Source organism: Oncorhynchus mykiss, chromosome 23 (assembly GCF_013265735.2).
Source record: "Oncorhynchus mykiss isolate Arlee chromosome 23, USDA_OmykA_1.1, whole genome shotgun sequence".
Classification (NCBI taxonomy): Eukaryota; Metazoa; Chordata; class Actinopteri; order Salmoniformes; family Salmonidae; genus Oncorhynchus; species Oncorhynchus mykiss.
In genome coordinates, this window is record NC_048587.1 from 172,655 (window position 1) to 188,915 (window position 16,261).

At 47.6% G+C, this 16,261-nt stretch overlaps 1 protein-coding gene across 3 annotated transcripts in view; it reads left to right on the forward strand.

Annotated features, from left to right (window-relative positions):
• LOC110510910 (alpha-actinin-2) overlaps nt 1–16,261 on the forward strand; it is an 84,208-nt gene that overhangs the window by 64,628 nt on the left and 3,319 nt on the right. For all 3 annotated transcript variants that reach the window (XM_036960753.1, XM_036960754.1, XM_036960755.1), the window contains 5 exons: nt 2,895–3,077; nt 3,731–3,865; nt 5,756–5,935; nt 7,593–7,739; nt 15,657–15,722. In XM_036960753.1, coding sequence (XP_036816648.1) covers nt 2,895–3,077; nt 3,731–3,865; nt 5,756–5,935; nt 7,593–7,739; nt 15,657–15,722 — 711 coding nt within the window. The remainder of the gene's footprint in view (nt 1–2,894; nt 3,078–3,730; nt 3,866–5,755; nt 5,936–7,592; nt 7,740–15,656; nt 15,723–16,261) is intronic.

Sequence of the window (16,261 nt, forward strand, 5' to 3'; positions counted from 1 at the left end):
CATCCAGGTAAAGACATGTTTATAGTTCACACTGTGGATGACATCCAGGTAAAGACATGTTCACACTGTGGATTACATCCAGGTAAAGACATGTTTATAGTTCACACTGTGGATGACATCCAGGTAAAGACATGTTCATAGTTCACACTGTGGATGACATCCAGGTAAAGACATGTTTATAGTTCACACTGTGGATGACATCCAGGTAAAGACATGTTCATAGTTCACACTGTGGATGACATCCAGGTAAAGACAGTTCACACTGTGGATGACATCCAGGTAAAGACAGTTCACACTGTGGATGACATCCAGGTAAAGACATGTTCATAGTTCACACTGTGGATGACATCCAGGTAAAGACATGTTTATAGTTCACACTGTGGATGACATCCAGGTAAAGACATGTTTATAGTTCACACTGTGGATGACATCCAGGTAAAGACATGTTCATAGTTCACACTGTGGATGACATCCAGGTAAAGACATGTTCACACTGTGGATGACATCCAGGTAAAGACATGTTCATAGTTCACACTGTGGATGACATCCAGGTAAAGACATGTTCACACTGTGGATGACATCCAGGTAAAGACATGTTCATAGTTCACACTGTGGATGACATCCAGGTAAAGACATGTTCATAGTTCACACTGTGGATGACATCCAGGTAAAGACATGTTTATAGTTCACACTGTGGATGACATCCAGGTAAAGACATGTTCATAGTTCACACTGTGGATGACATCCAGGTAAAGACATGTTCACACTGTGGATGACATCCAGGTAAAGACATGTTCATAGTTCACACTGTGGATGACATCCAGGTAAAGACATGTTTATAGTTCACACTGTGGATGACATCCAGGTAAAGACAGTTCACACTGTGGATGACATCCAGGTAAAGACATGTTTATAGTTCACACTGTGGATGACATCCAGGTAAAGACAGTTCACACTGTGGATGACATCCAGGTAAAGACATGTTTATAGTTCACACTGTGGATGACATCCAGGTAAAGACATGTTTATAGTTCACACTGTGGATGACATCCAGGTAAAGACATGTTTATAGTTCACACTGTGGATGACATCCAGGTAAAGACAGTTCACACTGTGGATGACATCCAGGTAAAGACATGTTTATAGTTCACACTGTGGATGACATCCAGGTAAAGACAGTTCACACTGTGGATGACATCCAGGTAAAGACATGTTTATAGTTCACACTGTGGATGACATCCAGGTAAAGACAGTTCACACTGTGGATGACATCCAGGTAAAGACATGTTCATAGTTCACACTGTGGATGACATCCAGGTAAAGACATGTTCATAGTTCACACTGTGGATGACATCCAGGTAAAGACATGTTTATAGTTCACACTGTGGATGACATCCAGGTAAAGACATGTTTATAGTTCACACTGTGGATGACATCCAGGTAAAGACATGTTTATAGTTCACACTGTGGATGACATCCAGGTAAAGACATGTTTATAGTTCACACTGTGGATGACATCCAGGTAAAGACATGTTCATAGTTCACACTGTGGATGACATCCAGGTAAAGACAGTTCACACTGTGGATGACATCCAGGTAAAGACATGTTCATAGTTCACACTGTGGATGACATCCAGGTAAAGACATGTTTATAGTTCACACTGTGGATGACATCCAGGTAAAGACAGTTCACACTGTGGATGACATCCAGGTAAAGACATGTTTATAGTTCACACTGTGGATGACATCCAGGTAAAGACAGTTCACACTGTGGATGACATCCAGGTAAAGACATGTTCACACTGTGGATGACATCCAGGTAAAGACATGTTTATAGTTCACACTGTGGATGACATCCAGGTAAAGACATGTTTATAGTTCACACTGTGGATGACATCCAGGTAAAGACATGTTCATAGTTCACACTGTGGATGACATCCAGGTAAAGACATGTTTATAGTTCACACTGTGGATGACATCCAGGTAAAGACAGTTCACACTGTGGATGACATCCAGGTAAAGACATGTTCATAGTTCACACTGTGGATGACATCCAGGTAAAGACATGTTCATAGTTCACACTGTGGATGACATCCAGGTAAAGACAGTTCACACTGTGGATGACATCCAGGTAAAGACATGTTTATAGTTCACACTGTGGATTACATCCAGGTAAAGACATGTTTATAGTTCACACTGTGGATGACATCCAGGTAAAGACATGTTCATAGTTCACACTGTGGATGACATCCAGGTAAAGACATGTTCATAGTTCACACTGTGGATGACATCCAGGTAAAGACATGTTCATAGTTCACACTGTGGATGACATCCAGGTAAAGACATGTTCATAGTTCACACTGTGGATGACATCCAGGTAAAGACATGTTTATAGTTCACACTGTGGATGACATCCAGGTAAAGACATGTTTATAGTTCACACTGTGGATGACATCCAGGTAAAGACATGTTTATAGTTCACACTGTGGATGACATCCAGGTAAAGACATGTTCATAGTTCACACTGTGGATGACATCCAGGTAAAGACATGTTTATAGTTCACACTGTGGATGACATCCAGGTAAAGACAGTTCACACTGTGGATGACATCCAGGTAAAGACATGTTTAGTTTAGTAGCATGATGCTGTGTCCCTTCCATCCTCTCCTATCAGATAGTAACATGATGCTGTGTTCCAGTCCCTTCCATTGTCTCCTATCAGATAATAACATGATGCTGTGTCCCTTCCATTGTCTCCTATCAGATAGTAACATGATGCTGTGTTGATTCCCGACTGTCTGGCCTGTGTTTGTTTGACACCATGGCATCTCAGAACGCCGGATGACAACGCCGGTTCCTCTGTAACTCGGTCTGCTCTCCACCTCGCTCTGCAGAGCCTGATCTCAGCCCATGACCAGTTCAAGGCCACCCTTCCGGAGGCTGACTGTGAGAGACAGGCCATCCTGAGCATCTACACGGAGGTGCAGAAGATAGCCCAGAGCTACGGCATCTCCCCCAACCTCACCAACCCCTACAGTGACATCACACCGACGGAGATAGGACTTAAATGGGACAAGGTAGCTACTAGCGTCTCTAGGGACACTGTCTGCGTCCCAAATGGGACCCGATTCCTTATAATATAATATATTATAGCGCACTAATTTTAACTAGATCCATTTGGGATGCAGACAATGTCTGTTGTTTGTGTGTGTTGTACTGTGAATGTCTGTGTGTGTTGTACTGTGAATGTTTGTGTGTGTTGTACTGTGAATGTTTGTGTGTGTTGTACTGTGAATGTCTGTGTGTGTTGTACTGTGAATGTCTGTGTGTGTTGTACTGTGAATGTTTGTGTGTGTTGTACTGTGAATGTCTGTGTGTGTTGTACTGTGAATGTTTGTGTGTGTTGTACTGTGAATGTTTGTGTTAAAGGTCTTCAATCTCGATCCAGGAGAACCTCATGGTATACAGCAGGCTTTCATTACAGCCCAGTGCTAACACACCTGATTCACTAATCAACGGCTTGATGATTCACTGATGAGTTAAATCAGGGGTTTTTTGTGCTTGGCTATAACAAAAAAGCCCCAGGGACCAGTGGGATTGAACAAACCCTGTGTTAACTGTAGACAGATTCCCAGACACAGATGAAGTCCTAGACTAAAAAAAGCACTCAAATGAAGAAACCGTCCCATTGTGTTAACCAGGGATTAACCCTTTCTGTCCCGTTGATCAGGTGAAGAAGCTGGTTCCCCAGAGAAACAGTATTCTCCAGGAGGAACTAGCCAGACAGCACACCAACGAACGTCTCAGACGCCAGTTTGCTGCCCAGGCCAACATCATCGGACCGTGGATCCAGACCAGGATGGAGGTGAGACAGACCTGTCCTGACCTCGGTCACCTGACGCCATGTCATGTACAACAGGCGGCACCTTAGACGGGCTCATTGTAGAATCAGTTCTGTTATACTCCCAATCATTATTTTAACATTTTTTGAAACTTTAGAGTGTTTTCTATCCAAATCAACCAATAATATGCATATCCTAGCTTCTGGGCCTGAGTAACAGGCATTTTACTTTGGGCTTTTCATCCGGACGCCAAAATACTGCCCCCTATCCTCTAGAAGTTTTAAAGCGGCTAGAACTACATGAATGGAATCGAACACCTGGTTTCTACTCCGTTCAGTCCATTACAGACGTTATTGTGAGCTGTCCTCACCTGCCTCCTGTGCTGTACACCTGTAGGGATCTGTACCTTCTAGGGTTGGGAGGATCAATTCCATTTAAATTCAGTCCATTCAGGAAGTAAATATTATTGGAATTTGGAGTTTCAGTTGACTTCCTGAATGGACGTACTGGTAATGGAATTGATCCCCCAACCGAACCCTGGCACCTAGGGCCCAAGCTGCATACTGATTACCCACCAACCAACCAACCAACCAACCGAACCCTGGCACCTAGGGCCCAAGCTGCATACTGATTACCCACCAACCAACCAACCAACCGAACCCTGGCACCTAGGACCCAAGCTGCATACTGATTACCCACCAACCCACCAACCAACCGAACCCTGGCACCTAGGACCCAAGCTGCATACTGATTACCCACCAACCCACCAACCAACCGAACCCTGGCACCTAGGACCCAAGCTGCATACTGATTACCCACCAACCCACCAACCAACCGAACCCTGGCACCTAGGACCCAAGCTGCATACTGATTACCCACCAACCCACCAACCAACCGAACCCTGGCACCTAGGACCCAAGCTGCATACTGATTACCCACCAACCCACCAACCAACCGAACCCTGGCACCTAGGACCCAAGCTGCATACTGATTACCCACCAACCCACCAACCAACCAACCGAACCCTGGCACCTAGGACCCAAGCTGCATACTGATTACCCACCAACCCACCAACCAACCAACCGAACCCTGGCACCTAGGACCCAAGCTGCATACTGATTACCCACCAACCCACCAACCAACCAACCGAACCCTGGCACCTAGGACCCAAGCTGCATACTGATTACCCACCAACCCACCAACCAACCGAACCCTGGCACCTAGGACCCAAGCTGCATACTGATTACCCACCAACCCACCAACCAACCGAACCCTGGCACCTAGGACCCAAGCTGCATACTGATTACCCACCAACCCACCAACCAACCAACCGAACCCTGGCACCTAGGACCCAAGCTGCATACTGATTACCCACCAACCCACCAACCAACCGAACCCTGGCACCTAGGGCCCAAGCTGCATACTGATTACCTACCAACCCACCAACCAACCGAACCCTGGCACCTAGGACCCAAGCTGCATACTGATTACCCACCAACCCACCAACAAACCGAACCCTGTCACCTAGGACCCAAGCTGCATACTGATTACCCACCAACCCACCAACCAACCAACCGAACCCTGGCACCTAGGGCCCAAGCTGCATACTGATTACCCACCAACCCACCAACCAACCAACCGAACCCTGGCACCTAGGACCCAAGCTGCATACTGATTACCCACCAACCCACCAACCAACAGATGCTAAACACTGGCCTGCAGCTCAGCGGATGTTCTGAACACCAACACAAATTCTACGTTCCAAAATGGCTCCCTATCCCCTTATATAGTGTCACTACTTTTGACCAGAGGCCTACGGACCCTAGGCAAAAGTAGTGCACTATGTAGGGAATAGGGTGCCATTTTGGTCCGATTGTGACGGCAACGTTTTTTTCTCCTCCTCTCTCCACCAGGAGATCGGTCGTAGTTCCGTAGACATCGGAGGTTCTCTGGAGGACCAGATGAGTCAGCTGAAGCAGTTTGAACAGGTCATCATCAACTACAAGTCCAACATCGACAAGCTAGAGGGAGACCATCAACACATCCAAGAGTCCCTGGTGTTCGACAACAAACACACCAACTACACCATGGAGGTGAGTAGCTTATTGTGGGACTGGAACGATTCAGAGATCATTCTCACAAATAACTTGTTGGAATCTGTTTTATGATCACGAAACCTTACTACTCTTGGCCTAATGGTTAAGCTGTTGTTTTTCCACGTAGAGCAGGGTTCAGATCCCACCCTGGGACTTGGCCTTCGGCCTTGTGCCCGGTAGACCGGGGTTCAGATCCCACCCTGTGACTTGTGCCCGGTAGAACATGGTTCAGATCCCACCCTGTGACTTGTGCCCGGTAGAACAGGGTTCAGATCCCACCCTGTTACTTGGCCTTCAGCCTTGTGCCCGGTAGAACAGGGTTCAGATCCCACCCTGTTACTTGGCCTTCAGCCTTGTGCCCGGTAGAACAGGGTTCAGATCCCACCCTGTGACTTGGCCTTCAGCCTTGTGCCCGGTAGAACAGGGTTCAGATCCCACCCTGTGACTTGTGCCCAGTAGACCGGGGTTCAGATCCCACCCTGTGACTTGGCCTTCGGCCTTGTGCCCAGTAGAACAGGGTTCAGATCCCACCCTGTGACTTGGTCCTTCAGCCTTGTGCCCAGTAGAACATGGTTCAGATCCCACCCTGTGACTTGGTCCTTCAGCCTTGTGCCCAGTAGAACAGGGTTCAGATCCCACCCTGTGACTTGGCCTTCAGCCTTGTGCCCAGTAGCCTGGGGTTCAGATCCCACCCTGTGACTTGGCCTTCGGCCTTGTGCCCAGTAGACCGGGGTTCAGATCCCACCCTGTGACTTGGCCTTCAGCCTTGTGCCCGGTAGACCGGGGTTCAGATCCCACCCTGTGACTTGGCCTTCAGCCTTGTGCCCGGTAGAACAGGGTTCAGATCCCACCCTGTGACTTGGCCTTCAGCTTTGTGCCCGGTAGAACAGGGTTCAGATCCCACCCTGTGACTTGGCCTTCAGCCTTGTGCCCGGTAGACCGTGGTTCAGATCCCACCCTGTGACTTGGCCTTCGGCCTTGTGCCCAGTAGAACAGGGTTCAGATCCCACCCTGTGACTTGGTCCTTCGGCCTTGTGCCCAGTAGAACAGGGTTCAGATCCCACCCTGTGACTTGGCCTTCGGCCTTGTGCCCAGTAGACCGGGGTTCAGATCCCACCCTGTGACTTGGCCTTCAGCCTTGTGCCCGGGTTACCGGGGTTCAGATCCCACCCTGTGACTTGGCCTTCAGCCTTGTGCCCGGTAGCCTGGGGTTCAGATCCCACCCTGTGACTTGGCCTTCAGCCTTGTGCCCGTTAGACCGGGGTTCAGATCCCACCCTGTGCCTTGGCCTTCAGCCTTGTGCCCGGTAGAACAGGGTTCAGATCCCACCCTGTGACTTGGCCTTCAGCTTTGTGCCCGGTAGAACAGGGTTCAGATCCCACCCTGTGACTTGGCCTTCAGCCTTGTGCCCGGTAGACCGTGGTTCAGATCCCACCCTGTGACTTGGCCTTCAGCCTTGTGCCCGGTAGACCGGGGTTCAGATCCCACCCTGTGACTTGGCCTTCAGCCTTGTGCCCGGTAGACTGGGGTCCAGATCCCACCCTGTGACTTGGCCTTCTTCCTCCTCTCTCTCTCTCTCTCTCTCCCTCTCTCTCTCTCTCCCACACCCTCTCTCTCTCTCTCTCTCTCTCTCTCTCTCTCTCCCTCTCTGCAGCATATCCGTGTGGGTTGGGAGCAGCTGTTGACCACCATCGCTAGAACCATCAATGAGATCGAGACCCAGATTCTGACGCGCGACGCTAAAGGCATCAGCCAGCAACAGATGAACGAGTTCCGCCAGTCTTTCACTCACTTTGACAGGGTACTGTGTCCCTTCGTGTCCCTCCGTGTCCCTCTGTATCCCTCTGTGTCCCTCCGTGTCCCTCTGTATCTCTCTGTGTCCCTCCGTGTCCCTCTGTATCTCTCTGTGCCCCTCTGTGTCTTTCCAGTGTCCCTGACCCTAACCCACTTTGACAGGGTACCTCCTCTGTGTCCCTCCGTGTCTTTCCAGTGTCCCTGACCCTAACCCACTTTGACAGGGTTGTGTACCCCTCTGTGCCCCTCTGTGTCTTTCCAGTGTCCCTGACCCTAACCCACTTTGACAGGGTTATGGACCCCTCCGTGTCCCTGACCCTAACCCACTTCGACAGGGTTGTGTACCCCTCTGTGTCCCTCCGTGTCTTTCCAGTGTCCCTGACCCTAACCCACTTCGACAGGGTTGTGTACCCCTCTGTGTCTTTCCAGTGTCCCTGGCCCTAACCCACTTTGACAGGGTACTGTGTCCCTTCGTGTCCCTCCGTGTCCCTCTGTATCCCTCTGTATCTCTCTGTGTCCCTCTGTGTCCCTCTGTGTCTTTCCAGTGTCCCTGACCCTAACCCACTTTGACAGGGTTGTGTCCCCCTCTGTGTCCCTCTGTGTCTTTCCAGTGTCCCTGACCCTGACCCACTTCGACAGGGTTGTGTACTCCTCCGTGTCTTTCCAGTGTCCCTGACCCTAACCCACTTCGACAGGGTTGTGTACCCCTCTGTGTCCCTCCGTGTCTTTCCAGTGTCCCTGACCCTAACCCACTTCGACAGGGTTGTGTACCCCTCTGTGTCCCTCTGTGTCTTTCCAGTGTCCCTGGCCCTAAGCCACTTTGACAGGGTACTGTGTCCCTTCGTGTCCCTCCGTGTCCCTCTGTATCCCTCTGTGTCCCTCCGTGTCCCTCTGTATCTCTCTGTCCCCCTCTGTATCCCTCTGTGTCTTTCCAGTGTCCCTGACCCTAACCCACTTCGACAGGGTTGTGTACTCCTCCGTGTCTTTCCAGTGTCCCTGACCCTAACCCACTTCGACAGGGTTGTGTACCCCTCCGTGTCCCTGACCCTAACCCACTTCGACAGGGTTGTGTACCCCTCTGTGTCCCTCCGTGTCTTTCCAGTGTCCCTGACCCTAACCCACTTCGACAGGGTTGTGTACCCCTCCGTGTCCCTGACCCTAACCCACTTCAACAGGGTTGTGTACCCCTCTGTGTCCCTCTGTGTCTCTGTCCTGTTCCTGTGTGGTAATGACTGTTATATTGTTTCTAAGTCCAGGAAGGTGACTTATCTAACTCAAGGCCTTGACCGCTTGTGATTTGGAACTCACTCACTTAGTATTTTGGCAAATGTTTGTAATATTACAGATCAAAACAACAATCCATCCTAATGACATTCAACTAACGTGCTCACTGTTACTGACACCATGGATCCTGTGTGTGTGGCTGTGTGGCTGCCTGCAGGACAGGTCTGGCAGACTGCCCTGTGAGGAGTTCAGAGCTTGCCTGATCAGTCTGGGTGAGACATAACATCCAGGTACTGACCAAACTATGTACACCTGTTACTAAATAGTAACCACTAAATCCTTCCTCTGGCATGGCAGCAGTCACATGTTGTGTTTCAGATAACTGCAGTACCACCATTCAACACCAGTTGTGTTTCAGATAACTGCAGTACCACCATTCAACACTAGTTGTGTTTCAGATAACTGCAGTACCACCATTCAACACTAGTTGTTTCAGATAACTGCAGTACCACCATTCAACACATGTTGTGTTTCAGATAACTGTAGTACCACCATTCAACACTAGTTGTTTCAGATAACTGTAGTACCACCATTCAACACCAGTTGTGTTTCAGATAACTGTAGTACCACCATTCAACACCAGTTGTGTTTCAGATAACTGCAGTACCACCATTCAACACTAGTTGTGTTTCAGATAACTGCAGTACCACCATTCAACACTAGTTGTTTCAGATAACTGTAGTACCACCATTCAACACCAGTTGTTTCAGATAACTGCAGTACCACCATTCAACACATGTTGTGTTTCAGATAACTGTAGTACCACCATTCAACACTAGTTGTGTTTCAGATAACTGTAGTAACACCATTCAACACTAGTTGTGTTTCAGATAACTGTAGTACCACCATTCAACACTAGTTGTTTCAGATAACTGTAGTACCACCATTCAACACTAGTTGTGTTTCAGATAACTGTAGTACCACCATTCAACACTAGTTGTTTCAGATAACTGTAGTACCACCATTCAACACTAGTTGTTTCAGATAACTGTAGTACCACCATTCAACACTAGTTGTGTTTCAGATAACTGTAGTACCACCATTCAACACTAGTTGTTTCAGATAACTGTAGTACCACCATTCAACACTAGTTGTTTCAGATAACTGTAGTACCACCATTCAACACCAGTTGTTTCAGATAACTGCAGTAACACCATTCAACACATGTTGTGTTTCAGATAACTGCAGTACCACCATTCAACACTAGTTGTTTCAGATAACTGTAGTACCACCATTCAACACCAGTTGTGTTTCAGATAACTGTAGTACCACCATTCAACACTAGTTGTTTCAGATAACTGTAGTACCACCATTCAACACTAGTTGTTTCAGATAACTGTAGTACCACCATTCAACACCAGTTGTGTTTCAGATAACTGTAGTACCACCATTCAACACATGTTGTGTTTCAGATAACTGCAGTACCACCATTCAACACTAGTTGTGTTTCAGATAACTGTAGTAACACCATTCAACACTAGTTGTGTTTCAGATAACTGTAGTACCACCATTCAACACCAGTTGTGTTTCAGATAACTGTAGTACCACCATTCAACACTAGTTGTTTCAGATAACTGTAGTACCACCATTCAACACTAGTTGTTTCAGATAACTGTAGTACCACCATTCAACACAACACTAGTTGTGTTTCAGATAACTGCAGTAAACACCATTCAACACTAGTTGTTTCAGATAACTGTAGTACCACCATTCAACACATGTTGTGTTTCAGATAACTGTAGTACCACCATTCAACACTAGTTGTTTCAGATAACTGTAGTACCACCATTCAACACTAGTTGTTTCAGATAACTGTAGTACCACCATTCAACACTAGTTGTGTTTCAGATAACTGTAGTACCACCATTCAACACTAGTTGTGTTTCAGATAACTGTAGTAACACCATTCAACACTAGTTGTTTCAGATAACTGTAGTACCACCATTCAACACTAGTTGTTTCAGATAACTGTAGTACCACCATTCAACACTAGTTGTGTTTCAGATAACTGTAGTACCACCATTCAACACTAGTTGTGTTTCAGATAACTGTAGTACCACCATTCAACACTAGTTGTGTTTCAGATAACTGTAGTAAACACCATTCAACACTAGTTGTGTTTCAGATAACTGTAGTACCACCATTCAACACTAGTTGTTTCAGATAACTGTAGTACCACCATTCAACACTAGTTGTTTCAGATAACTGTAGTACCACCATTCAACACTAGTTGTTTCAGATAACTGTAGTACCACCATTCAACACTAGTTGTTTCAGATAACTGTAGTACCACCATTCAACACTAGTTGTTTCAGATAACTGTAGTAACACCATTCAACACTAGTTGTGTTTCAGATAACTGCAGTACCACCATTCAACACTAGTTGTTTCAGATAACTGTAGTACCACCATTCAACACATGTTGTGTTTCAGATAACTGTAGTACCACCATTCAACACTAGTTGTGTTTCAGATAACTGCAGTACCACCATTCAACACTAGTTGTGTTTCAGATAACTGCAGTACCACCATTCAACACTAGTTGTGTTTCAGATAACTGCAGTACCACCATTCAACACTAGTTGTGTTTCAGATAACTGTAGTACCACCATTCAACACATGTTGTGTTTCAGATAACTGTAGTACCACCATTCAACACTAGTTGTTTCAGATAACTGTAGTACCACCATTCAACACTAGTTGTGTTTCAGATAACTGTAGTACCACCATTCAACACTAGTTGTGTTTCAGATAACTGCAGTAAACACCATTCAACACCAGTTGTTTCAGATAACTGCAGTACCACCATTCAACACATGTTGTGTTTCAGAATAATGAAGTGACTTGTTCTCTGGAGGAGGTTAAAGATGGTTCCAGTCACCACTCCTACTGAGACTATGACCTGATTCTAGATCACCACTCCTACTGAGACTATGACCTGATTCTAGATCACCACTCCTACTGAGACTATGACCTGATTCTAGATCACCACTCCTACTGAGACTCTTTAGGACCTGATTCTAGATCACCACTCCTACTGAGACTATGACCTGATTCTAGATCACCACTCCTACTGAGACTATGACCTGATCCTAGATCACCACTACTACTGAGACTATGACCTGATCCTAGATCACCACTCCTACTGAGACTATGACCTGATCCTAGATCACCATTCCTACTGAGACTCTTTAGGACCTGATCCTAGATCACCACTCCTACTGAGACTATGACCTGATCCTAGATCACCACTCCTACTGAGACTATGACCTGATCCTAGATCACCACTCCTACTGAGACTATGACCAGATCCTAGATCACCACTCCTACTGAGACTCTTTAGGACCTGATCCTAGATCACCACTCCTACTGAGACTATGACCTGATCCTACATCACCACTCCTACTGAGACTATGACCTGATCCTAGATCACCACTCCTACTGAGACTCTTTAGGACCTGATCCTAGATCACCACTCCTACTGAGACTATGACCTGATCCTAGATCACCACTCCTACTGAGACTATGACCTGATCCTAGATCACCACTCCTACTGAGACTATGACCTGATCCTAGATCACCACTCCTACTGAGACTATGACCTAGATCACCACTCCTACTGAGACTATGACCTGATCCTAGATCACCACTCCTACTGAGACTATGACCTGATCCTAGATCACCACTCCTACTGAGACTATGATCTGATCCTAGATCACCACTCCTACCGAGACTATGACCTGATTCTAGATCACCACTCCTACTGAGACTATGACCTGATCCTAGATCACCACTCCTACTGAGACTATGACCTGATCCTAGATCACCACTCCTACTGAGACTATGACCTGATCCTAGATCACCACTCCTACTGAGACTCTTTAGGACCTGATCCTAGATCACCACTCCTACTGAGACTATGACCTGATCCTAGATCACCACTCCTACTGAGACTATGACCTGATCCTAGATCACCACTCCTACTGAGACTATGATCTGATCCTAGATCACCACTCCTACTGAGACTCTTTAGGACCTGATCCTAGATCACCACTCCTACTGAGACTATGACCTGATCCTAGATCACCACTCCTACTGAGACTATGATCTGATCCTAGATCACCACTCCTACTGAGACTCTTTAGGACCTGATCCTAGATCACCACTCCTACTGAGACTATGACCAGATCCTACATCACCACTCCTACCGAGACTATGACCTGATCCTAGATCACCACTCCTACTGAGACTCTTTAGGACCTGATCCTAGATCACCACTCCTACTGAGACTATGACCTGATCCTAGATCACCACTCCTACTGAGACTATGACCTGATCCTAGATCACCACTCCTACTGAGACTATGACCTGATCCTAGATCACCACTCCTACTGAGACTATGACCTGATCCTAGATCACCACTCTTACTGAGACTATGACCTGATCCTAGATCACCACTCCTACTGAGACTATGATCTGATCCTAGATCACCACTCCTACCGAGACTATGACCTGATTCTAGATCACCACTCCTACTGAGACTATGACCTGATCCTAGATCACCACTCCTACTGAGACTATGACCTGATCCTAGATCACCACTCCTACTGAGACTATGACCTGATCCTAGATCACCACTCCTACTGAGACTCTTTAGGACCTGATCCTAGATCACCACTCCTACTGAGACTCTTTAGGACCTGATCCTAGATCACCACTCCTACTGAGACTATGACCTGATCCTAGATCACCACTCCTACTGAGACTATGACCTGATCCTAGATCACCACTCCTACTGAGACTATGATCTGATCCTAGATCACCACTCCTACCGAGACTATGACCTGATTCTAGATCACCACTCCTACTGAGACTATGACCTGATCCTAGATCACCACTCCTACTGAGACTATGACCTGATCCTAGATCACCACTCCTACTGAGACTATGACCTGATCCTAGATCACCACTCCTACTGAGACTCTTTAGGACCTGATCCTAGATCACCACTCCTACTGAGACTATGACCTGATCCTAGATCACCACTCCTACTGAGACTATGACCTGATCCTAGATCACCACTCCTACTGAGACTATGACCTGATCCTAGATCACCACTCCTACTGAGACTATGACCTGATCCTAGATCACCACTCCTACTGAGACTATGACCTGATCCTAGATCACCACTCCTACTGAGACTATGACCTGATCCTAGATCACCACTCCTACTGAGACTATGACCTGATCCTAGATCACCACTCCTACTGAGACGGTCCCTGAATACAGGCCCAGATATGTATATATAGTATTGTATAGTGTATATATAGTATTGTGTGTGCTGTATCCAGTTGTTTGTGCTGTAGGTGTCATTGAAGGCAATATCTCTCTCTGTTAGAGAAACAATGACATGGTGTTTATCAAATCTCATCAAAGACACTAAATTAATTATCTTTTCTCTCTCTTTGTTCTTTGTCTTGTGCTTCTTGTCACTGTCTGTACGTCCGTCTGTCTCCCATACATCTCCTCTCCTTGTCATATCCTCTCCCCCTACCTCCCTCCCTCCCCATACCTCTCTTCCTCTCCTCTCTTCCTCTCCACACTCCTCCTATCCCTCCTCCACCACCTCTCTACTCCTCCCTCCTCCTCCTTCACCACCTCTCTACTCCTCCCTCCTCCTATTCCTCTCCCTCCTCCTCCTCCTCCTCCTTTCCCTCCTCCTCCTCTCTACTTCTCTCCCCTCCTCCTCTCCCTCCTCTCCCTCCTCCACCTCTCTACTCCACTCCCCTCCTCCTTCTCCTCCTCCTTCTCATCCTCCTCCTCCCCTCCTCCTCCACCTCTCTACTCCTCTCCCTCCTCTTCCTCTCCCTCCTCCTCCTCCACCTCTCTACTCCTCTCCCCTCCTCCTCCTCCACCTCTCTACGCCACTTCCCTCCTCCTTCTCCTCCTCCTCTCCCTCCTCCTCCTCTCCCCTCCTCCTCTCCCTACTCCTCCTCTCCCTCCTCTTCCTCTCCCTCCTCCTCCACCTCTCTACTCCTCTCCCCTCCTCCTCTCCCTACTCCTCCTCTCCCCTCCTCCTCCACCTCTCTACTCCACTCCCCTCCTTCTTCTCCTCCTCCTTCTCATCCTCCTCCTCCCCTCCTCCTCCACCTCTCTACTCCTCTCCCCTCCTCCTCCTCCACCTCTCTACTCCACTTCCCTCCTCCTTCTCATCCTCCTCTCCCCTCCTCCTCCACCTCTCTACTCCTCTCCCCTCCTCCTCTCCCTACTTCTCCTCTCCCTCCTCTTCCTCTCCCTCCTCCTCCTCCACCTCTCTACTCCTCTCCCCTCCTTCTCTCCATCCTCCTCCTCCTCCACCTCTCTACTCCACTCCCCTCCTTCTTCTCCTCCTCCTTCTCATCCTCCTCCTCCCCTCCTCCTCCACCTCTCTACTCCTCTCCCCTCCTCCTCTCCATCCTCCTCCTCCTCCACCTCTCTACTCCACTTCCCTCCTCCTTCTCATCCTCCTCTCCCCTCCTCCTCCACCTCTCTACTCCTCTCCCCTCCTCCTCTCCCTACTCCTCCTCTCCCTACTCCTCCTCTCCGCTCCTCCTCTCCCTCCTCTTCCTCCCTCCTCCTCCTCCTCCTCTACACCCTGCAGAAGAAGAAAGGAGGCATGGAGACAGATGACTTCAGAGCCTGTCTGATCTCCATGGGCTATGATCTGGTAAATACATAGAATGAGCTGTCATAGGACTGTCATAGGACTGTCATAGGACTGTCATAAGACTGTCATAGGACTGTCATAAGATTGTCATAGGACTGTCATAAGACTGTCATAAGACTGTCATAAGACTGTCATAGGACTGTCATAAGACTGTCATAGGACTGTCATAGGACTGTCATAGGACTGTCATAGGACTGTCATAAGACTTCCGCAAAAATGTCTGTCACTGTTTAAGTAACATTAATCTATAAAAGTGACTACATTTTCATCAGAATGATCAATATTATCTGTCAGTGTATTTAAAACTGTTGATCCTGATCCAAAATGGCCTCCAGATACGCTAAGTATTGGTGTCAACGGTATTTCTATTCCAGGGTAGCAGCACACATAGCTGGTATGGCCAGCTGGTAGTGTCACTCAGTAGCTGGTGTGACTCAAATGGCTCTCTGTTTACTATATAGTGCACTACTGTTGACCAGGGCTCATAGGGTTCACAGGGCTCTGTTTACTATATAGTGCACTACTGTTGACCAGGGCTC